At 37.9% G+C, this 24,814-nt stretch overlaps 3 protein-coding genes and 1 non-coding gene across 4 annotated transcripts; 3 read left to right on the top strand and 1 right to left on the bottom strand.

The window, feature by feature from the left end:
• Positions 1-866: 866 nt before the first annotated feature.
• Positions 867-1,662, bottom strand: LOC113762823 (LOB domain-containing protein 21). The gene has a single exon (XM_027306438.1). The coding sequence runs from the start codon at positions 1,631-1,633 to the stop codon at positions 1,106-1,108; it is 528 nt and encodes a 175-aa protein (XP_027162239.1). The 5' UTR covers positions 1,634-1,662; the 3' UTR covers positions 867-1,105.
• Positions 1,663-1,784: 122 nt separating this feature from the next.
• On the top strand, positions 1,785-1,858 carry TRNAI-AAU. Its single transcript has one exon. It is a non-coding gene; the product is annotated as a tRNA-Ile (tRNA).
• Positions 1,859-5,831: 3,973 nt separating this feature from the next.
• On the top strand, positions 5,832-7,686 carry LOC113762660 (transcription factor bHLH51). The gene is made up of 2 exons (XM_027306208.1): positions 5,832-6,202; positions 6,852-7,686. Exons 1-2 carry the CDS (start codon positions 5,879-5,881, stop codon positions 7,320-7,322), a joined length of 795 nt encoding a protein of 264 aa, XP_027162009.1. The 5' UTR covers positions 5,832-5,878; the 3' UTR covers positions 7,323-7,686.
• Positions 7,687-16,209: 8,523 nt separating this feature from the next.
• LOC113760655 (U-box domain-containing protein 1-like) lies at positions 16,210-18,273 on the top strand. The gene has a single exon (XM_027303327.1). The coding sequence runs from the start codon at positions 16,210-16,212 to the stop codon at positions 18,271-18,273; it is 2,064 nt and encodes a 687-aa protein (XP_027159128.1).
• Positions 18,274-24,814: the final 6,541 nt, after the last annotated feature.

The raw sequence follows: 24,814 nt of genomic DNA, 5'->3' as shown, positions 1-24,814 counted from the left end.
CTTCCCTGAAGTGAGAAGCTCGGTTGAAGAAAGTTTTGGGCATAAAACAACGTTGCTTCAGCTAAATCAAAATGGGAAGGAATAGACACGGGGTGAGTTAGGTAGTTGTTAACCAGAGAATTTTCACCCTTGATTTGTTTTTCTTTTTTACTGTTTACCCTCTCAAACTATAATTTGGTGGCGATGTGTCCTCATTTTCTACAGCACCCCCAAGGCAGGTCATTATTTGGACAAAATATCAGTCCAAACACGATCAGTTTATGCAGAATTCTTCAAGAAAATATTAGCAAAACATTAGAAATGCAATTGGAACAATGATCAATTGCAGTAGTCACCACATGGGACGATGGTGAGTGCATTGCGGCGCAGGTTTGCGGACTCTGGTTTCGTCCTGAAGATGGCATCTCTGTTGGTGGTTTGGTATTTGTAAAATCCGGTCTCCCAAGGCAACTACAGGTTTGCATTGGTCCGTCGTACCCTGGCAACAGGTGAAATGGAACAGAGGCTCTTTTAGTCTGCGCGGAAACACTAAAAAACCACACGGTATATGTTTTGCTTAAAGGAGAAGCAGTTGAAATTTCGAGAAATTTCATGCTCACCGATGAATATAAATTTTACTAATAAAATGTTGTTAAATTTCCCCTCATAAAGTTGGAACTGGAAAAAAGATGAAAAGAAAACATGTCGCTGTTTGGAATGTATCAACATGTCACATAATTAAGTGAACGACTAGCATATTTATAACTTTTCTTATTCACAGCACGTCAAATAGTGGCAAGCTAGTAGTAATACTTTCAGAAGAGGCGCAAGATTCACACAATAAAAGAGGAAGTCTAAAATGGTAGAGACCTTCTGTTCTGAAAATCTAAAACAAGAAATAGACACCATTACATACATATATATATGCAGAGAGAGAGAGAGAGAGAGAGAGAGAGAGAGTAGATAAAAGGTATAGATAGTACTTTGCCTTTTCAAGGAGGATAAATTCTCTTCAATGGAAGATTAGAAATTATAGTAGTACATCATCAAAGAGCAAAGTACATGAGGTTTGTTTTTGCAGCCCCTACAGAATCAGAAGCAAAAATAGGAATGTGAGCGTGTCACATCACACAAGCGGGAACTGGCCTAATTCATTCATCCATCCATTGGCATTTTGACCCATGACCGAGGAATTGTGATAGAAAGCCTCCTCCAACTCCAAGCCAGCAGAAGCCGGAAAATCAATGTTGGAAGCGATATTGGAAGGACCCTCCAAGAATATGGCTGAAGTGGGCGCTGGCTTAGTGGTGGCACAGTAGGCAAGACGAGCTTTAGCAAGAAGCAGATCATGTTGAAGCTCTACCATCTTCTTCTGCAGAGAAGCTATTGCACCAATGCAACCGTAAACCGGGTCCCTCAGCCGTACCTCGGCCTCGTACACGAGTGAATTCACGGTGTCCTCTCTTTGCTCCTCAGGGACCTCATTCAGAATCTTGCTCACATTGCTGGCTCCGAATACCTTGTGAACTTTGGCGAACTTATTGGGCTCGTCCGACCGAAAGTACGGTGCAAATTGACAGTTGGGGATGCACCGCCTTTTCAAGAACTTGCAAGCGGCACAAGAAGAGCTTGAACGAGGTTCTTGGTTCTTCATGGCTCGTCTTTCTTTCTTTCTTTCTTCCTTTGTTCGTTCACTCTAAAAGATATGTTAGTACTACTGCCACTGCCTGCGTTATTTATAGGGCTCAAAGAGTCTGGGACTGGTATGAATTCAGAACTTTTGCTAGACAACCTAGCGACAACTCGGCCTATTAGCTCAGTTGGTCAGAGCGTCGTGCTAATAACGCGAAGGTCGCAGGTTCGAGACCTGCATGGGCCATTTATGGATGGATACCTTTTTGTGCTCAATTGATCTTTTACATCCTTCAAAATTAGGAGGAGACGAAACCATCATTGATCCTCCATTTCTACATAGACCTTTGAAAAGGACTTGGCAACCGAAAGGAATTGACCGTTTTGCTTCCTCCTCATATTAACAAATTCTAGGGACTGGGAAATTAGCATGTTGGAAATAATTAGACATGGGGTGCATCTTCAAGTGCAGGACATATGCAGCACTAGATAATAGACGTGATAGTTCAACAGACAAAGTAGACTACACAATGTGGCCTCATGAGGTTATAGGGAAATGATGATTCGTCAACAAAAGTGGGTTTCAATTCAATTGGAGAAAAAGGGTCTCAGTTTCACAAAAGAAGAAACCCTCGAGATAGTTCATATTTGGACTCATCTATGAGAAGGAAACCTATAAAGGCCTAAACACAGATCAAAATCTGCAATTCATTTTGCATTTGAACGGATGCAGTACACATATTGGGTGGGAGGGAAGGGCGATAAAAAAAAAAAAAAAAAAAAAGAAGAAGAAGAGACGAGGATGAGATGCCTTATTTCTTCTTTTTTACAAGGTCATATTGAATTACAATCCTTCAATGAGAAATCGCATTTAATTCCCACCACTTATATTGCTTCACGTTTGACACACACACATGCATGATGGCACTGGACGACCAAATTACACAACTTCTTTCAACCTTTCGTTTTCTCATTTATTTTAACTTTCACTCCCAGTTTAACACGTAAATACACGCACCTGCTCATAGTTAATGCACATTCTGCATTTAGACACTTTTAACTAAAAAATTAATTTCATTTTTATAAAAAAAAAAAAGAAAAATTTAACATTCCAGACCCCTCTTGATTAGAATGCTAGCCAAACCCTTTTTATTTTTCCCACCGCCGGGCTCGAATCCGGGTTTTTTTTTTTCTTTTTCCATTGTCACTCTTTCCGTCAAATTCGGATCTTCATTCCGTTTGCATCGAGCCGTTTTCTCTCCTAGTATAGTACCACGGGATTAGGTGGTTAAGCCTGCACTTGATCACATCTAGGCACATCAATTTGTGCTCGATTAGAACTCATTAAGATCCCCAGAAGGAAAATGTTAAATGGATCTTTAGTGATAGTCAACTATATATTGCACTAGTGTTGATGTTTAAACAGTAGTATTGGCTGTATGCTTCTCCTATTGAAGAAGAATTTTTGGGCATCCCCCCATGTACGTCTGAGAGGCAAGTCGTGGCTTTATGTCCATCAAATTGCACGCGTTGAAATTAACACGCCATTACAGGTGTCGCAAAATGGTTGCCTTGACATGATAATGACGTTCACATATAGGTTTGTATGAAGAATAGGGTATGTGTACATTCTCCAAAATCAACTACTGAGATTTGGATCACTGGTCGTACAAAAAATGGACTAAATCTTTTTTGGGGTTATAGGTCGCAGATTCAAACTCACCTGCAGTGATAAAAATTCAAAGAATGTGTCAGAGCATGCTTTTAATCTAGTCAGATCTGTATATCTTCTAACTCTTTACACAGTCTATTTAACTCTCCTTTCTGTAAAATGGAGTAGATTAAGTAATACCAATATTACCGTTACCGGAAAAAAAAAAAAAGAGTACATTCTCCAAAATCCAAATTGCAAATTAATACGAATATGGCCCAGGAGTAAGGAGAAAGAAAGCAATGCTGCACATGCGGCCAATTAATACTGATCCAAGTTGCAATTTGCGCAAATCGGGCTGAGATCGAGCATTACAGTTTCTAATTTGGTCCCTTACTTTCCGATAGTTGACCAAAATCTTTCGGAGCAAAATCATCGACCTCTCAGATCAATCAATCATCAGATCATATTTCTTTTCCCTGCTCTGATGCAAAGCCACCGAAAGAGAGAGAAAACAAAGTAAAAGAATGGCTTGATCCAGTATGCGTCCAATAGAGATATTACTTCGTTTGATGGCAATCGTCAAGTGTCCGTTAATTCATGGGATGGGATGATACTGGATTGGATTAATCATTCTGTATCATCCTAATAGCATTTTATAGATGGAATCATACATCCTACCTAACTGAATTAATCTTTTGTTTATGGGATAAAATAATCCCATGGAAGAGGTGATATTAGTTATCGCGGGATGCATCAGCTGAAAAAATTTTAAATTAATTTATCCTTACAAAAAATATAAATTTATACTCTTATAATTATATAACCTTGCTTTTACATGATAATATAATATAAATGGACTAATTTGCCGTTACTAATTAATTTTAAATTTGTTTGACTAATTTGCCCTTACTACCAGTATTAACAATATTTGGACTAATTTGCACTTATGAATGATTTAGATTCATACTGACTATTATCTAACAATACTCTCACATAATAATATGATAATAAAGGGACTAATTAGCCCCTACTAATATTAATGTTAAATTTTTTTGACCAATTTGCTCCTATTCATTATTTTTAAAAAGTTGACTAATTTACGCCTATTAATTAATTTAAATTTTTTGACTAATTTGCCATACTAACATCGTAATAGGAAGACTATATTTTCCATGAACCAAATTACCCTTACTTAGCTTATTTTCTAAACCAAACTCTGTATATATACATTGAGGGGATACATTGAGGGGGAGGCGGGGCCATCACATACATAACCTTATCAATTGGACTTTGTGAATGAGGATTATAATAAATTCAAACTTGGCCCAAAAAAAACTTCTATATTAGCTTGATTTTGGCTCATTTAAAGTTCTTAAATGGGTTAGGTTTTAATCTATTTAACCCTAATTTAGCCAAAATTCAGCCCATTATTTAATTGGATTTCAAATTTAGGTTCAAAAACTTGGTCAAAATCTATTTTTAATGGCTCCAATGGGTTGAGTTTCAGTGAATGCAAATTTTTATATATCAAAATCGTTGGTTTACTTTATAATTCTAAAGTTTCAAACTACTCTATTTGAATAAAAGTTATAAATATTAAAATTTTTGTTAAATTATTTTATAAAAAATATTAAACTATTTTATTAATATTTTATAAAAATATTAAAATTTTTATTAACAAGATTCTACAATTAAGGGGTGCTTTGGTCATTAAAATATTAATACTATTTCATCCAATTTTCAACCAAATACAGGATAGGATTATTTCCCAACATATCCTATCCAATTCAGAACCAATCAAACACTAGATAATTTGGATTATTTATGTGAAAATGACTCAACTCAGGATTAATAATCCAAGAATGAGTCATTCTATTTCATCCAGTCCATGAACGAGACGGGACCTAAGGGGTTTTTTTTTAACAGGTGTTGTCCTAATTAATACACTTAACATTTTACTAAATATATCATATGAATACATGCATTCATATTTAATGTATCTCAGCATCTGGATCTTTCACAAATTAAAAATATTTTTGTCAAAACATTGATAATTAAACTCCGCTTAATGGATGTCCATCCATTAGTGAAATCCATCATTTGAAAAGCCAAAAAGAAATCCAACAAGATATAAATGGAGCTACTACAAGATTCAAGGGCCCGCTTGAGAAGATTTTCACTCCATAACCAAAACGCTACATAGCAATTCATTGACTTCCGCTGTCGCAAATTTGGACCTTACCGGACAAATCCATCACACGCGCAAAGACGAGAGAGGATTTGCCGAGAGCATTGGCCTCACCTATTGCTAATGCCCTGACAGAGCATATTATTTTGTGGAGCATTTAAGATCCTTTACGGCTGAAACTGTTTGTTTCCTAATGCACAAAAGTTCTGATGCTTAGGTGACTCCCGAAGATAGGTCCAAAAATGATTTTCATGTGACAGATTAAAGGCCACTATATGTCACGCCAGTCACAATCAATTCTCGAAGATCACACATTTCTCTTCATTTCTAGTATTGAAAAATAAATAGCAGCTCTAGATTTGGGATAAAAAGCAAAGAGATTATCCTGTTTGCTAGACCTTTTTCTATCACCACATACACAGGACATGGCAAATTGTTTTTCTTCGGCTGATTTACAAGAAGATGCAGCCTGGAAAGTTTGTCACCAAGCTGCTGTTGAACAAAACAGCATGGACTTGCCCTTTCTAGCTCCACAGCTCAATAATAATAGTACTCCAGATGAAGCTTCATCTTTCAACTTCGATGGCTATCCTTTCTCCCTGCATCCCTGGTCGATTCCCGCTGAAGGGTTCGCCGAGGGAAGGGCTGCAAGTGCCTCTAGAAGCCATAGTGAAGCGGAGAAGAGGCGTAGGGACCGGATTAACGCGCAGCTTGCTACTCTGAGGAAACTGATTCCGAAGTCTGAAAAGGTAATTAGCACTACCCCAACCCCCCCCCCCCCACCCCCGGGGCGGCCCGCCACCACCACCTTCCAGAAAAAATAAAAAAACCTGATTCTCTCCCTGTGATCTGAAGCTTAATTAATCGACTAGCTCAAGATGCTCTTCTTTTAGTCATCTTCTATTAAGTTGCTAATTAAGTTCTCCAAATTAACTTGCAAGATCATGGCCGGGAAGATCCCGCACGTAATTTTCGCCTCAAGAAAATAGTATGTCCATCAATTCAGATACTATCAGTACACGGATATACTAACAGTTATCGCAACAAACAATGTCTAATTTTTTCCGGTGCATAATCTGCCATACACAGAAGTCAGAAGGTTGAGGTAACTTGAAAACCAAGGCAGCCAAAACACTGGATAATATTTCAAAAGCTAATTCTCTCCTTCGATAGGTTTGATGCCTTGGAAGCAAAAGATACAACAACGAGAAGCGTTAGATGTAAATTATGCCCTTTTCAGCACAAGTGAGAGAGGGAATGTTCAATTTCAATGGAAGGATCAAACAAGAGTGTGCGGATGATCCTGAATATATAAACAGATTAAAAGTACTTTGCTTTAGTTAGGCTTTGTCGAAGTGTTTAATTTATTTTTGTTTAAATAAAATTATCTTGCCATAGATGGACAAGGCAGCTCTACTGGGCAGTGTGGTTGAGCATGTGAAGGAAATGAAGAACAAGACGACGGAGATCAGCAATTGCATGATGATCCCAACTGATGTTGACGAAGTAACAATCGATTATGTGGATGATGAATACTGCAGCTCCATAGCCAAGGATCGGAAAATCTTGCTCAAGGCTTGTGTTTGCTGCGATGATCGGCCAGAATTCTTTTCGGAGCTGAATCGGGCTCTGAAAAGCCTCCGGCTGACCACAGTTGAAGCAAATGTCATCAGCTTGGGGGGCAGAATCAAAAGTAGTTTCATCCTTTGCCCCATTAGTAGTAGTGTGGAAGGAGGGATTTGCAGAAACACACTCAAGCAGTCACTAAAACTAGTGTTGAGTAGGATTGCTGCCTCATGCACCACTAGTACTGGATCAAACTATCGTATTAAAAGTAGAAGACAAAGGTTCTTCTTGCCTTCTCATTAATTTAATTCGTTATTAATTTCAAAACATCTCTTTTTTTTAAATAAAAAAAAAAAACAGCCTTTGGATCTTCAACATTTGCTGCGGCTCCTTCTTCTGATTATATATAGTACGTATATATTATACATTGTAAACATTGCTGTGCTAATTAATAAATATTTATGCATATGGGTAGATTTGCTTTCAGCCAGAAATAGCACTTGTATTAGAATTTGATGTTGATCGTACTAATATTAGCTGGGGTGGCTAGAATTGCTTTGCTTTATTTACTCATTTCCGACCGGCAATGTCTCCTAACTCTCATAAGTTATAATTGTCACAGGAGACCAAGTTGTACTTGTGATGCAATAGTATACTTTTGATACTAGTAAGATATTTAGATACATGTATGAACTGTACCAGTACTACTTCCTGAATGAGTGATTTTTTTTTTAATTTTTAAAAAGCAATTTAATGAAATATACACAAGCATGAATTTCTTTTTTGTTTCTTTTGTTTTTTTGGTCGGTTTTTGACGCTTGACCGGTAGTCCTCTACACGTTTCGTCCGAAAAGTCGTTTTGCAGTTAGGCCTGTCAATCGAGTCTAATGAGTCGGGCTTCCATGAGTTCAAGCTCAACTTATTTAATTTGGAACATTTTAGGGTTTCGGGCTATGAGTTTCGGATTTATAAATGTGAAGTTCATACTCAACTCACATAATATTCGAGTTGTGAGTCTTAATCGGGTTTAGCCCAAGTTCACTTATTACTTCTTAATTTTCTTAATATAATTACTATAACTATGAAGTTGTAAAACTAATTTAACATTTACAAGACTATAATATTAAAACTAAACATGAACAAACAATAGTTCTTAAAAAGTATATGAACCAACAATTTGTTAACAATATTTATATTTAATTCGTTCAAAATGCATGAAAAATAGTAATAAAACATGCGATCATAAGCCAATACATTTTTAAAAGTTGAAACTTTTTTTATAATCTTGTGATTTGAATCAAAACATGCTTGATGATTTGTGTTTGTAAACCAAAAAGAAATCAACTAATATTATGCCAACACAAAAATTTATTCAACCAATAAGAAAAGTTAGAGATTCAGTTATGCATTACTACTATTGACTCTCAAAAAAAGCTCATGGAAAAGTCTTTAGATGTATTTTATATTTTGTAATTTATGTATATTTAGTATTTAATAATAATATATTTGGATATATAATTATATATAATATCAAAATATAAATATTATAGGAAAATTTGTCAAATTGATCCCTAACATTTTCACAAAAAACTTTTTTAGTCCCTAACATTTAAAATCAGCCAGAATAGTCCCTAACATATAAATTATGAGCCAGTTTGGTCCTAATGCTCTTATTTGTTTATTTCTCCGACTAAAAATAGCACACCTCTCTCACATGGGTATAAAATTTCAAGAGCAAAATCGGAAAACATTCGTTAATCCATGATTTTACAGTCAAAACCCCCTTTGGATTCCTATTACTTTTCTCTCTTTCCCTCGACACCATTTTGCAAACTAGCCGATAACCATCAACAAATTTGACATTCTAAGTCAAAGCAGCATTTGCACTTTCCTTGATTTCCCTATCCCCATATCAAACCCCCAAGCCCTTCTTCAATTTCACCATATCTCTTAAAATAATTCAACAAAGTCTCAGAACTCCATCTCAGTTGGTCGGCACATTCTTCACCAATTTTATTGCTGAAAAACCAATCAATTTTGTTGTTGGGGTTTTCTAGGGCAAGCAAGAAAGACTCAACATTCTTGAAAGTAACAAAACCATAGACTTTTGATAAAAATCTTGCGGTAGGATGGGATGTCATCAATGATGGAAAGAACGGTATGGAGAATGCTAGGATGGACAATTGCAGCTCCTGAAGGATTCAACAATTTGGGATTTCGTGAAGGATTGCAAAATGCAAAATTTCACCTTCTTCAAACTTCAAGTTTTCTAGTTCTCTTGAGATCATCAAGCTTTGGGTTAGTGGTGATGGTGGAATGCATCTGATGGAGTAGGTGCAGGGAAAATGACTCAAGATTGACTCTAGAAGGAGCGGGTGGAGTTATGGAAGAGTAGCTATTGAGAACTTGAGCTTTGAAAAGAATATTCTCTTTCTTTTAGAGTCTAAAACCATGGATTAACGAATGTCTTCCGATTTTGCCCTTAAAATTATATCCACGTGAGAAAGGTGTGCTATTTTTAGTGGGAGAAATGAGCAAATACGAGCATTAGGACCAAACTGGCTCCTAATTTATATGTTAGGGACTATTCTAGCTGATTTTAAATGTTAGGGACTAAAAAAGTTTTTGTGAAAATGTTAGGGATCAATTTGACAAATTTTTCAATATTATATATATATATATAGAGAGATATATATATAGATAATTAAAGGGCTGCGCCTATATCGAGTTTAAACCTGATAAGACCCAGACTCGGCTCATATTTAATTCGGACTTAATTTTTAGGCTCAAATTCAAACAGACTCACTAAAAGGTCGGACTTTTTGTCTGACTGAACGAGCCGAGTTCGGGTTGGCCCAGCCCCATTGACAGTCCTATTTGCAACACTAGACGCCACAATTTTACCCGGCCTCGAAATTCTTAAGCTGTGATATATGTACAGTAGTACTAATTTCCGGTTCAACCAATTCAACCGGAATCATTTCGTTGGACTGTTCAATTTTGTAGGATAGAAGTTCAACCCAAATACAAGTCGATCTTTGAAGATTGCCACTAAAATTTCAGACTTTCGGTCCGATTTTTGTTTTTTTGGGAGTAAAATGTGCAGTATATGTTATTACACTGTTTAAGATTCTCATTGCATTCATTAATTTTTTTGGGTATCTCTTTCTTTTCGTATCAAGTGGCCCATGAAATACTTTTAGGACTTTGGTAGACCATTTGACACAAAAAATAGTTAAGTTGATGAAATAAAAATATCCAAAAGTTTAGTATAATTCACTGCACATGTTACCCCTTTTTTTTCGTGTTTGTGTTCAGCTAGGACACCGTTTTCTCCTTTTTTACCTCAAGAAAAGACTTGTTAGATTGGTAGGGTTCACATCAATTCCTTCATAGATGATGTAGGATCTTTTGAACGGATGAAACTAAAATCTCGCAAATCTTCACCATCAAAATTGCACTGACATCTATCCTGTTAGAATTTTCCTGTTAAGCAAGAAAGTTCAACTCCTTAAATATCCTTATAAAAAAAAAAAAACTCCTTAAATATGATTTACTTTTTCCCTTGTTAGGTGTAGAAACTTTGACTGCCTGCACCATGGAGAAAATACACTACTGGTCAGTGATCACTAGAAATTGAGCAACCTCAAAATCCACAAAGGCAGCTGAGCAAGTTTAGGTACCAAAATGATGATCCATAATGTCATATGATGAGACTATCTCCAGACTGAAATGGAATCCCAAGCAACAAAAAACTGGAGTATCTGGGAGATTGGTGGTAATATATAACCTTTGCTTTTAAAGGTAAAATCCACCATAAAGAAGTTGAAATGTGGCTAGGATATAAAGATTTAGGGGCCCTCTTGGGAGATAGAAGACAATCGTCACTTCAGTTCCGCTAAGTTACGTGAAATGGGAATCCCATTAAAAAGCTGATTGAAAGGACTTGCGGTGTCGTTGAGTGTTGTACCTTGTTTGTTTCTATGAACTACTCCTACACTGCTCATGTAAGTATTTTTTTTTATCTTTATATTTTAGGTATTTCTATCTTGATTTGTAGATACTTTCACCAACATTTAAAATTCTGAACAATATAAAGTAATGGGAGAAGTTTATTAATATGTCTATAACTTCTAAAATGACATAATTGTTTTTTATGGTAATAGATTCGTATATACAATTATGTTTAGTTCACAATTCTCAACAAAAAAAAAAAAAACTGAAAAGGCTTGATTGATATATTTGGAACAAATTAGAAAAAGGCTCGATTGGTGATACGTTTGATTTGAAAATTTTTGTTCTCAGTCTTTTCTTTTTGCATGGTAGAACTTTCTTCAAAGGAATTTAATTGGAGATTTCTGCAGTAAGTTAGTACTACATTTCAGAACTGCCTAACCGACAAATTAAGGAGGATCCAGATACAAGTTGGAAGAAAGTGCAACACGGGAAAAAATTGTGGCTATGGTGGAAAAGAAAAGAATTTGTTGTCACTTCAAAAGGTGGAAAGCACAAGAAAAGAAAAAAAAAAAAAAAAAAAAAAAGAAGTAGAAGAAGATGATAATAATGGTCGTCCCCGCAAGTCTCCCCACTTGGGAAGAAAGTGTTTAAATAATCATTTGTCGTTTCCCAAGCCACGACCAGAGGAAGGGAGGCCAGCAACCACACGCCACATCCACCATGTACTTGATTATTACTACTAGTTACTTGTTTGAAAGTTGAGCAAGAATTATTTTATACCAGTGTTCATCCCCGAATTTGATAGCGACACCCTTTTTTTATTTTGACGACTGATTGATTGGTATCTACTCCCATGGCGTTTATTTATTTATTTGCAAAATCATATGTTTTCCAGAGTTTGTATGATTTGCCCCTTTTAACGGTCATTAGCAGGAAATGTTGTAATCAATGGAATGTTTAGTCTTGTAATCAGGAAATGTTGTAACATTAAAGAGACTTCTCGTCACTTTATAATATTTAGTCTTGTATTGGGTTTAAGACAACTAGAAATCTCGACAAAATTGTAGTGTAGAACACGATAAAAAATAAATTTTTTCCTTACAAATCACTCGTTACTGCGAGCAAGAAGTAAAATTTCTTTTTAGTGCAGATATTAATGGTGAAATCCATTAGTTCACCTTCTCTTCTATTAAGGAAAATGAGCAAAGAAAATCATTTTCTTGCCCGATGTGAGGACTCTTTTAATGAGTGATTTGTAAGAACAGTCTTGCAAGCAACTTATGATTAGGGATATACTTTTGACTTGTAATGATAATCAGATTCAAATTCATCAAAACTTTTTTGTTAAAAAAAAAAACAACTTTTAGTTGTTAAAACCCGCAACTCTTTCTTGAAAGCTTGTGTATATGGAAGTATGCATCCTTGTTAAACAACTTTTAGCGTCCAGGGACCAGACAATTAAGGGTCTGTTTGATAACATAAAAAAGTGCTGAATCTGAATTTTTTCAGACATTCAGATGTTTTGAGTGTTTGATAAATGAAAATCTATTTGCTGAACTTGTTAAGCAGTGCTGAATCTGTGTGTATTTTTTTCAGCACAAGAATCCTAACTGAATGCTTAATTCTGATAAGAATCAATAGAATTACTTCAACTACCTTATCTTATCTACCAAATCTACCCTTGTTTGTTAATTATGTTCAAAATTCTTATCTAATTAAACAACATAATATTCTCTATCTAACGATTTTTAGTTTCTCTTTTCTCCCTTTTTAATGACTTTCACATCTTCTTCATACTCCTAATATAATATATTTCATATTTTATATTAATTTGATTTAAAAATAAATATTGTCATTTTCATACCTAACAATTTTAAACTAATTAAATCATAGATTCTATTTCTTTTTTGAATGAAAGGATATAAGGACAAAATTGTCAAATTAAACTTATTAAGCATTCAGTTATAAATATTTATCAAACAGCATAAATAGGTTTAGCATTAAAATTCAGACATTCATATATTTTTTTTCAGTGCTTAAAATTCAGCAAATTAATTGTTTCAATATTCAGATTTCAGAATTCAGATTCAGTTTTATCAAACGGAACCTAAGTCTCTCATAAATGATAAAACTGCCTAAGCTTGTAGTATTAAACAGTAAAATGTTTTATTTATTATTTATTTTTTTAGGAAGTCATCATTTGTTATTATGGTTGCTTTTTGAATCTTAAACGTGGGTAAAGTTGTGGAAAGACACACGTCTGCAGGCCGACCCACAATTGTACGAAGGGAAGGGAATGACCCATCTTGGATTTCATTTTCGTCGGTCCAAAGTGTTTTATTGTTCCCTCCACCATTTGCATTTCAGCTTTGAAATCTAAGGGCCCTTTTGCAAGTGTCCAATTTTCACCAGCTACCTTAGAGAATAGGGACAAAAACACTCCACTAAAAAGCCAAATGCTTTTAGAAACTTTCCTTCCAATACATATTTTGGCCTGAAAAAAGGAAAAAAAATTTTAAAACCTTGCAATGATCATTGCTTTAACCAACAAGGAGCTGGTCTGATGGCTAAGCAAGGCCAACAGAAATGGTAGAAATAATTTTCCTTGTGGGCTATTAGACCTGGGGAACTTTTGGGCCATTACAGGTTTTTGAGATGTGGTACCTCATAATTCAACAATGAACCATCTACGCTGTTAGGCCCAAAACTTTGGACTTCCAGGTGGCCCTGTCGTTTGAGAGTTAAAAAAAAAAAAAAATGCAATTCGTTTGACCATTTCAGATATTGTTAATTACTCTCAAGTTTTAGATTAGGCAAAGACTGACGTCGCTTTATGCAGGTTCGCGAATCGCGAGTAGGATTGGACAATTCCATCCGGTGGCGGCGGCGGCGGACGGTGGTAGGTCTGGGGTGGGGACAGCGGCGGCAAAAGTAGAAATGGCAAGGAAGATTGATGATAGACGAGAACAATAAGTGTGCGCTTTTAAATCGATTGGATAAGGGTATTTTAAAATTGTAATGATATTTATAACAATTAATACAGACAAAATCGTAATATAATTTGTCTAACACAAAAATATATCAAAATATTGGAGTGCCAAAGTGGTATTACCGACTAAGAGTCTTTCTTTAGTTGACTAAATAGTGAATACAGACAGAGGGCCTTTGTAAGTACATCATTGGTCGCAAAATGCAAATGAATTGTGATGACAAAGCATGAAAATTTGATAATGTGCGTTTTTTTAGAGTGAATTCTCAAAATGTGGGATTTTTTAAATCGATTCTCAAAAATGGTGTTTTCTGAATTTCTTCCTGAATAGTGAAAAATTGCATTTGATGAGTTCGTTCTTTCCTTAAAAGATACATTTGTGAATGCATTATTATTTTGCTAAATTAAATTTTTATCTACTGATTAGAATTTAGTGTAGTGGATATTTTTTTATACTGACAGATGTAAACGAATGTCACTTATACCAAAAAGTGAATATCAAATTTGAAATTAGATTACGTAAAATATATTTAAACCAACTCGTGTATATACTTACAGTGTATAAAAAATTACTCTATTTTATTTGATTAGGTGTTTTTTTTCCCAAAAAACGTATTTCATAAAATTACTCTATTGGTAGGCGTATTTGTATGGAGCAAAAGGAAGAATAATAAAAGCCGTTTTCTTCTGCTGCGCCTCCAGAATTTTCACCCTCAAGAGTTGACCAGTGGCTTTTGGGTTTTGACGGACTCGATCAACGAAGAAGAAAACATGAATGCTCTTTTTGGTGAACTCTAAAGCAACCAAGAAATCCAATAGACAGAAGCCAAATGGTGAGCGGTGATGATAACCTGATATCATACAAGATCTCTAGCTAGCTTATCCAGATTGGCCTGTCTTAAATGACGTTTCTTATTCGTTTTCAGGTCTGAAAAAACAACAGAAAATCATTCAACTAGCCTCCCCACTTCCACAATAAATTTTTCATATCCTTTGAAGTGGACTCGATCAACTACTGAAAAAGCAGCTAGTGATCAAACAAAAAATCAAGGAATTTATTTGAGACGACCTGCTTACTTCTTCCACGCGTGCAATAGCTTAATAAATCATCACATCCAGTTCATACTTTGAGACTCGTACTAACTACTGTACGTACCTATTTATTCTTCCAAGACTTTTAACCTCCGCATGCATTTCTGTCTCATCTTCTGCCAGAGCTGCTGCTATTCGGCTGCACTCAAAGTCAAATGAGTTTTCCTTTCTTTAAGCTTTTTACTTGAGACTTGAGAAGATACAAAATGTACAACTTCATGACTGGGATACGTTTCCGAAATATATAATATTGCAGATCCATTCGGCAATGCGGTTAATTTTGCTGTATACTGCAAAACGGGCATTCTGATGTGTCCCTAATCTGCTTCTGGCCGATTCTGTGAAGTTTTTAGCGGACTCTAGTGACATGGGCACTTAGCAGCTAAAAGCGTCAAGTTTCTTATCAGCTCATCTAAGACAATCTGCTAGGAGATGCGCAATATCACCATGCAAAAACCCTGAGTTCATGAAGCCATACATGTTCTGATTTTCAGGTGCCATCCCACTACTAGCAAGTAGTAATTGCGAAAGAATGAGCAACAAAGAGAATCAACAATGAGCAACAAAGAGAATCAACTTTTCATCCCTCGTCATAGTGCAACCCTGTTGTCTCTTTGCTGTTACGTCAAGATCATCATAAGCTTATGATTATCATGATCTCATATCTAATGTTCTTGTCATGACCTCATAAGTTGAGGTTACGCAGTAGAGTACAAGCATTACAGTCCAAGGACTTTTACCCCTAAGCAGCTGGAATTAGACATTCCCTAATTAAATAATATGGTAACTTGACAATGTATTGGAAAGACTCCATGGCTGCCAACTACCGAACGAAGGCCTTGACAAAGCTGTTTTGAATAGATCAGCATGTTTGAACCCCCAATAAAAGATTAGATAGGAATATGACTAATACGGCAGGCCAGTTTTCCCTCCCCCTCCAAGTGGCAGCAAATTGAGAGACTGCTTTCTTCTCCCACCAGCCACCTTATTGTTAGCTACATAATGAGTACAAACAGAAATGGCCAAAATCCCATAGCATTATTATAATTGTTTTCCAAAACGGGGAATGTTCCGTCCAGTTTTTCTATAGCCTGACAATTTGTTGATCGCGCAAAATAAGAATGAACAGGACTCTCAGAACATTGCAAAGCAATGGATGGGTCGCTACCTCCTCTCATGGTCTCCTCAGGGTTTTTTCCCGCTGGGGGTTTGCTGGAATCACTGATCCACATCTCTAACGAGGTTACTTCGATCGAAAAATTTCCTTCTGTACAGGTTAAAAACATATCGACGATGATAAGCAGGATCAGACTTCTTTCTTCCTTGTTTGAAGAGATTCAAGAAACAAGTGGCACCCTTCCTCCATCCTCAGTCTTATGCCTTACAGAGCTTTTCTCTGTTATACGAAGAGTGAAATTCTTGATAGAGAGTTGCAAGGAAGGAAGTTCTCTATGGAATCTAGTTCAAACGGAGTTTGTTTCGAATCAATTCTATGTAGTAGTCAAGGAGATGGGAAGAGCACTGGACATCCTTCCCCTCAGCTTGCTTAATCTTACAATGGACACCAGGGAGCAAGTCGAGCTTCTCCACAAACAGGCAAAAAGGGTTGAATTGTTCCTTGACCGCCGAGAGATTCAGAGAGGAGATGAGCTTCTTCAACTTATGTCCAATAGAGCTGATAAGAACATCAAGAATAAAGGTTCCTCTGATTATGGTAAAGTCAAAGAGATATTAGGCACCATTGGGCTGAGAAGCCCCTTAGATTATGAAGAAGAGATTTCAAAGCTAGAGGCAGAAGCTGAGAAGCAGGCAGGCACAGGTGGACTCATCGTGGTCTCAAACATCAAGAATCTGATATCCCTGGTCTCCTTATCAAAAACTGTGATCTTCAGCGAAGAAAAAAATCAGAAGATCAAGGAGGATCAAAAGCTACCCACTGCTCATCTTACTAGCCGTTACGATCAGCCCTCGTCTTCCCAATCACTGATTCTCAACATCCCTGATGAATACCGCTGCCCAATATCACTTGACTTGATGAGGGACCCGGTCATAGTCGCATCTGGCCATACTTATGATCGAAGTTCAATCGCACAGTGGATTAATTCAGGTCATCATACATGCCCAAAAAGTGGGCAACGCTTGATACACATGGCCCTCATACCCAATTACGTGTTGAAAAGTCTGATTCATCAATGGTGCCAGGAGAATAATATTCCAATGGTGGAATCTGCATTATCCTCTTCAGATTTGGGAAGAAGTAGTAGTAAAAGAAAATTATGTGCAAATGCAGTAGATCATATTTCTGCCAGTAAAGCTGCAGCAGATGCAGTCAAAATGACGGCTGAGTTTTTAGTGGGGAAGCTAGCGACAGGATCACCAGATATCCAGAGACAGGCAGCATACGAGATTCGGCTACTTGCAAAAACTGGCATGGACAATCGCAGGATCATAGCAGAAGCAGGAGCTATTCCATTCCTTGTAACTCTGATGAATTCTCATGATCCAAGAATCCAGGAAAATGCAGTGACTGCTCTGCTCAACCTTTCCATATATGATAACAACAAGACGTTGATTATGTCTGCTGGTGCAATTGACAACATAATTGACGTTTTACAATCAGGAAAAACAATGGAGGCAAGAGAAAATGCAGCAGCAGCAATCTTCAGTTTGTCCATAGTAGACGATTACAAGATATTCATTGGAGCCCGTCCTAGAGCCATTCCGGGCTTAGTTCGGCTCCTAGGAGAAGGGACTACAGCTGGGAAAAGAGATGCAGCAATAGCACTTTTTAACCTTGCAGTTTACAATGTTAATAAGGTCAGTGTCGTTCTCGCTGGAGCAGTTCCACTGCTCATTGACCTGTTGTTAGATGACAAGGCTGGGATCACCGATGATGCATTAGGCGTGCTTGCCCTCCTGCTTGGATGCAGTGAAGGATTAGAAGAGTTAAGGAAGAGTAGGATCTTGGTTCCTCTTCTTATCGATCTCCTGAGATTTGGATCTTCCAAGGGAAAGGAGAATTCGATAACTCTGCTGGTCGGGCTATGCAAGGATGGTGGCGAGGATGTTGCGAGAAAGCTGTTAATGAATCCGCGAAGCATTCCATCGCTCCAAAGCTTGGCTGCAGATGGATCTTTAAAAGCTCGAAGAAAAGCCGACGCTCTTCTTAGGATACTGAATAGATGCTGTTCTCAATCTCGGAATCCTGTTGGGTAACACAGATTTAACTAGATTGCTAAACAAAAATGTAAATTGTGTTGACTCGAAACTGCCATGCGGCTTAACTTCATCACATGGTATCCTACAGTTGTGCTTCAATAAAGAATCTCCTCGTAATTTTCTCATTAGACCAACAAAATTGTCAACGCAAACTCTAGTGGTTCTGTCTGCATGAGAAAGCAATTAATATAGAAACAGAGATTGAGATCAAGATACCTGAAGCAAAATATGTTACGCATTACTAATTGCCAATAAAGTGAAGCTGATAAGTCAATAAGCAGAGCATAGGGTACGTATGAGAGCAAAAGGATCAAAATCACCAATTAACATGAATCAACGCCAGCCACACAGCAAAAATTCCATGCTCGAGAAAAATTATATCAAGAACCTGACGTTAAAAAGCAACAGTTCAGAAAAATTGACCTTTGAGCTGACTATACTTTTTTTTTTTCCGGAAACGATAGATGATATTTCATAGAAATTTGAGACTTTACAATATTTGAGCAACGGCTCGACTAATTGTACCAAGTGTACCATGACACTTAAGGAGGAACTAAGGTTCTCTCCTCATCCATACATATGCTTAGAGCATAAAGACTAATCTGATTACATAGATTCATATTACTAGTATCCCTTACAACAAAGGAGCACACTTGAAACAGCTTAGCTAATGCTAGAATATCTTCCACCAGCGTGACCATATTTGGATGATCTCCTGTCCCATATTTTAGTAAGGAGGTGAGCCTTTTGTTGGCAGTGACAACTTTGATCCTTGGCCATCTCAGCTGACTTGCTTTTATAAGAGCCAATCTTACTCCTATGGCTTCATCTTGGATAGTCACTGATGAGCTCCTATCTACTAGCGCCCACTCCACTATGCTTCGTCCACCTTCCTGCTGAGCCACAATTCCTATTCCTAGCTTATGACCCTCCCCTACCTTTTTTGTCACAACCTGGACTTCTGTTATTCCATTATCCTCCAACTCTTCCTCCTCCAGACTTGAATTAGCTGCATCTGTTTCTGGTGTGCTTCTGTCTTCCTTTCCAATGCTAGCCTCCTCAAACTCCAGCCACTCTGAATTAGCCTTATGAACAACTCTTACTCCTTCTCTTTCCTTTCCTTCGAATTCCAGCTCATTCCTGTCTTTCCATAGTTGCCAGAGAATGTTTGCCGTCAGAGCTATGTGCTGCTTTCCTTCTCTCCTAGACTTGGCTTGCACTAATGTTGCCCACCATTGTTTGAAACATCCTGTTAGATTCTGGATTCCATCCCATTGCACAGGAGCTAACTTCCAAACATGTTGAGCCTGAGTGCAGTGAAACAAAATGTGTTCAACTGTTTCCACCTTATCCCCACATCTTAAACAAAATGGTGATCCTTGTCTTGTTCTCCTGAATATTGTCTCCCTGGCTGTTAGAGTATTGGTTATACACCTCTATATGAACAGTTTTATCTTATGTTTGATGTTCAGCCCCCAAAGAGACTTCCACATTTGTGTGTTAGAATCATCAAAGCTAGAGCCGGATTCCCCTTTTACAGCCAGTTCCTTGCTTTTTTCTTCCTTTAGCAGAGCTTGATAACAGGACTTAACTGAGTACTCCCCTTGTTGGCTATGGATCCAAAAGTGCCTGTCACCCACTCTTGACAAACTGATAGGAACCTTCAGAATGTTCTCAGCATCTTCTTTGTTAAATGCTCTGAATATTTTATTTCTGTTCCACCTGAAGTTGGTAATCAGCTCATCTACTGTGCGTTCCTCCCAGTCGTTTGGTTTCCTTGTGGTAGGTACCCCATTAGGACTATTTGGGATCCATTGGTCTATCCAGATTTTGATACTCTTTCCTGATCCAACTCTCTTCAGTGTGCCTTTCTTCACTACATCCCTCGCAGACATAATGCTTTGCCAGAACCAGGATGAATATTTGGGGCATTCACATTGTAGTATGGATGTCTTGGGGTAATATTTAGCTTTGAGCATTCTGCTTACTAGCAGGTTTGGGTTTCTTAAGAGTCTCCAGATCTGTTTTCCTAGTAATGCTAAGTTGAAACACTGCAGATTTCTAAACCCCAGTCCTCCATCCAATTTTGCCTTCATCATTTTTGTCCATGAACACCAGTGCACCTTAACTTTCCCTTCTGAGTCCCCCCACCAGTATTTAGCCATCAACCCTGTAATTTTCTTACACAGCTTAGTTGGTAGTTTGAAGCAAGACATAGTGTAGGTTGGCATGGCCATAATGATAGCCTTTAACATCACCTCCTTACCTGCTGCACTTAAGAATTTATTCTTCCAGCTGCTTAGTCTAGCTTTGATACTGTCCTTTATGAATCCAAAAACCTGGCTTTTTGTTCTTGTAATCACCATGGGGAGGCCTAGATATTTGCCTTGATTCACTACCCTTACCCCTGCAAGAGGCCTACATGTCTCCTCCTTGTCCTTCTCCTTAGTATTCTTGCTGAAACAAATGGATGATTTCTCCAAATTAATCACCTGCCCAGATCCTCTCTCATACTGCTTCAGTATTTCCTTCAACTTCCTTGCTTCTTCCCTTACAGCTTTACAGAAGATTAATGTGTCATCTGCAAAAAATAGGTGGGTAATGGCTGGTCCATTTTTGCTGATCTGAAGTCCACTTAAAAGCCCTTGACCTGCTGCTTTCCTTAGTAAATTTGATAGGCCCTCTGAACACAGCAAGAAGAGGTAAGGTGACAAGGGGTCACCTTGTCTGATCCCTCTAGATGGCATCACATATCCCTTGATTTCTCCATTGATATTGAAGGAATAAGAGACTGAATTGATACAACTCATTATCCATTCCACCTACACCTGGTTGAACCCCATTTTCTCCATAACAGCTTTCAGATATTCCCATTCAACCCTATCATAAGCCTTGGACATGTCTATTTTTAAAGCAGTAAATCCGTCCTTGCCTCGTCTCTTGTTTTTGAGGAAATGAAGGCATTCATGCGATATAATAATGTTGTCCAATATCTGCCTATTGGGGATAAAAGCAGATTGGTTTTTGCAGATGCAAAGGTCAAGTACAGGTTTGAGTCTGTTAGCTAGAATCTTGGAGATGACTTTGTATAGAACATTACAAAGACTGATGGGTCTGTAATGTTTCAGATCAGTGGGTATGTTCACCTTAGGGATGAGGGAAATGATGGTATGGTTTAGAGACTTGAGCATATGCCCAGAATGAAAAAATGTTTGGATAGCCTTTACCACCTCCCCTTTAATTATCGACCAGAATTTTTGAAAAAAGAGGGGTGTCATCCCATCAGACCCAGGGGCCTTGTTGGGATTCATAGAGAAAACTGCTACCTTTATCTCATTTTCCTCCACAGGTCTGGTTAGCTTCCTATTAATCTGGTCAGTAATGGTTCTAGGAATACCATCCAGTATATCATCCAGACAATCTGTTCTAGAAGACTTAAAAAGCTGCTCGTAATAACCTGTTATCTCATGAACTGTCTCCTCATCATTTGTGGTCCAAGACTCATCTTCCCTCTGCAAATTCCCTATTTTATTCCTTCTCCTTTTCCCTTTAACTACCTCATGGAAGTATCTAGTATTTTTATCTCCTTCCTGCAGCCAGCTCAATCTAGCTTTCTGGCTCCAGTATTGCTCCTCCTCTTTATAGGCCCCAACTAGTTGATGCTTCAGCCCTGCCACTAGGGGTGGCAAACGGGTCGGGTTCGGGTTGGCGGGTCGGGTTGAGGCTTAAGTATAACAAAGAACCCGTTGACCCGAACCCGACCCGCCAACCCGAAACGGGTCAGGGTACCTGACACGAACCCGAAAATTTCGGGTTGGCGGGTCGACCCGAAATGACCCGAAACTTAATTTTAATTTATTAATTTATCACTGTAATTTCTAATAAAATCAAATTTTTCACAAAATTAATTACATCATCAAGTAATAAAAATTTAAATAAATAATTTCAAACCAAATCTAAAATAAATTAAACACCATAAAAGTGTTTTATCCCAAACCAAATATAATTTAAATTAAAACAACATAAAAGTAAAAAATAACATCATATATTATTTGTCCAAATATAATAATTTTAACTTCACACAAGTTAAATAAATTCATTTAGGATTAAGTAATTAATGCCTTTGGAAAAAAAGAATGATTTAGTTTAGTTAGATAAAATAATTTTTATGTTTATTAAATTAGTTTTAATTCGTAAACGGGTCACATCGGGTCATATCAGGTCACCACAGGTTGACCCGAAATTGACCTGTTTTCTTTTCGGGTTCATCGGGTTCGACCCGATTCTGACCCGAACTCCCAAAACCTCAACCCAAACCCATTAATTTCGTGTTAGGTTCGTGTCGTGTTTTCGGGTCGTGTCAGGAATTGCCACCCCTACCTGCCACCCTTCCTTTCTTACCTTCATCCTCAGACCTTTTTTCCTTACTGATTTGCTGCTTAAGGTTCTGGATTCTCTGCCTAGTGTTCTCAACAAAACCATTTCTCCACTTTAACAAGGCTATTCTACAGCTCCTTATCTTCCTAGCAACTCTAAACATCCTAGATCCCCTAAAATCCTCCCCCCAAGCTCTATTAATAACATCTCCTATACTTACTCTCTGAATCCATCTTTTATCAAAAAAGAAGTGCTTCTTCTTCTTCCCTTCCCCAGGCTTAGTATCCACAACTAGCATACTGTGATCAGAGGCTAAACTATCTATATGAGTACACTTTGGGTTTTCAAAAAGGTTATGCCAACCTCCACTGCACAAGCCTTGATCCAATCTTTGTTTGATCTCATCATTTTGCCACTGATTACTCCAGGTCCAGGGATTCCCCTCAAACCCAATGTCTATCATTCTATTCTCCTGTATAAAGCTTCTGAAATCATGGAAACTCCACTCCTCCCTAGTTCTGCCACCCCACTTTTCCTCATTAGAACACAGATCATTGAAATCCCCTATTATTAGCCAGTTTTCACCCCACAACTCTTTCCTTCTGCTGATAACTTCCCACTGTCCTTTCCTTATCTGACTGTCGCAAGAAGCATATATGCCTATCAGCCACCAATCCTGTTTCACTTCATTATCCTCAATCAGCACTTCAATAGTGAAAGCTGAGCTCTTAATGTCTTTTACTTTGGTCTCCTCGTTCCATAACACAGTCATACCCCCGGATCTATTCATAGCCTCAACCACAAAACTATTGTCATAATGCAAAATACGCTTAACTTTCTCCATGTACTTCACCTTATTCTTAGTATCACTCAAGAAAATCAGGTTCAGGGAGAGAAGGTTCTTCACCTCCTTCAAATGGGGAATTGTCAAGGGGCTCCATGCTCCTTGGCAATTCCACACCAAAGCTCTCATTGGTCCTTTGGGGACCAGTGAGGGCTGATCCCTTCCCCTTTCAGGAAGTCTAAGCAAAATCCTGTTCCTTGGTCTCCTTTATATTGTTTCCCCAGCTGCACCTGTTCCTCAATAGCTTCCATCTCTTCATCTCTAAGTTGAAACTTTCTTTTCATCCCATTAATCTCCTTCAGAGGGGATTCCCCTCTCTAACTCCTTTACTCACTCTTTTGAATCTCCTCCCTTCTCTTTTTGGACCAACTTGATTTTCTTTGTCGTTCAGCTCATCAGTTTCCATTCTCATAAGGGCCTCCCCTCCCATGAATTCTCCTATTTCTACTCCCTCTACTTCACCTATCCTGCCCTCTCTGAGGTCCATTGCATTACTCTGCCTAACTATATCTTCACTGGTACCTTCAGGTTCTATTAAGTCTACTTGACTACCTTCCCTGCCCTCCCCACTCATCCTTTCTCCCTTCCCTGACTTAAAGGTGCTTCCACTCTCCTTCCCTTGCTCTCCCTCCCTAAGTCCCTCCAATCTCCAGTTTGGGTTATTCCATTCTACTTTTTCCTTGTCTATCACAGGTAAGCTACCCTGCTCCCTCTCCTTTCTATGCCTCTCATAGCCCAGCAACTCACTCCCTCTGCTAATATCTGATTTCTGCTTAGTTCCTGACTCTCAATCTCCTCAACCCTGATCATCTCACCATTCCTCACCTTCCAAGTCTATCTGTGTGGTGTCCAGATCTTAGGACTGGTGTCTTTTTGAGGGGAGCCTCTCCCCCCTATCACCCTCATCCAGGGTCCATACTGGTTCTGACTCTGTCCTTTCTTCAGCACTCTGACCTTTGAGCTGACTATACATACGACAGAAATGCTACAACCAGAACCGCTGTTGCTCCTAAGGAGACTAAATGGCAATTTGTTTTATTCCATCACAGGCTATATGCAGGAGGCTAACAAAGTAGTCCAATTGTGTCAGTAAAACTCAGCATTCGAAAGAGTAAATAACGTTGAAAGAGACAACTGGGATTTCTCTTGTACGTTTCATGCCAGAGACGGAAAAATAAACTGCAGAAAGTAATACTAGAAGCAAGCACAAAATGACAATACTAGAAGCATATTCCCCCCAAGTTTAAGTTTACAAAATTGTCAGTAGAAGAAAAGAGAACCTTAAATTATTCTTGAAGTTGAATTTCAAGCTCATCG

Source organism: Coffea eugenioides, chromosome 2, assembly GCF_003713205.1.
Source record: "Coffea eugenioides isolate CCC68of chromosome 2, Ceug_1.0, whole genome shotgun sequence".
NCBI lineage: Eukaryota > Viridiplantae > Streptophyta > Magnoliopsida > Gentianales > Rubiaceae > Coffea > Coffea eugenioides.
Note: the sequence above shows the minus strand (reverse complement) of the source record. Positions and strands in the feature narration are given on the sequence as shown.

Excerpts from the sequence above, each read along its gene's own strand:
- LOC113762823 (XM_027306438.1), bottom strand. The coding sequence starts at position 1,633 with ATGAAGAACCAAGAACCTCGTTCAAGCTCTTCTTGTGCCGCTTGCAAG.
- LOC113762660 (XM_027306208.1), top strand. The coding sequence starts at position 5,879 with ATGGCAAATTGTTTTTCTTCGGCTGATTTACAAGAAGATGCAGCCTGG. Across the intron at positions 6,203-6,851 it reads TGATTCCGAAGTCTGAAAAG|ATGGACAAGGCAGCTCTACT; the intron begins GTAATTAGCACT and ends ATCTTGCCATAG.
- LOC113760655 (XM_027303327.1), top strand. The coding sequence starts at position 16,210 with ATGGATGGGTCGCTACCTCCTCTCATGGTCTCCTCAGGGTTTTTTCCC.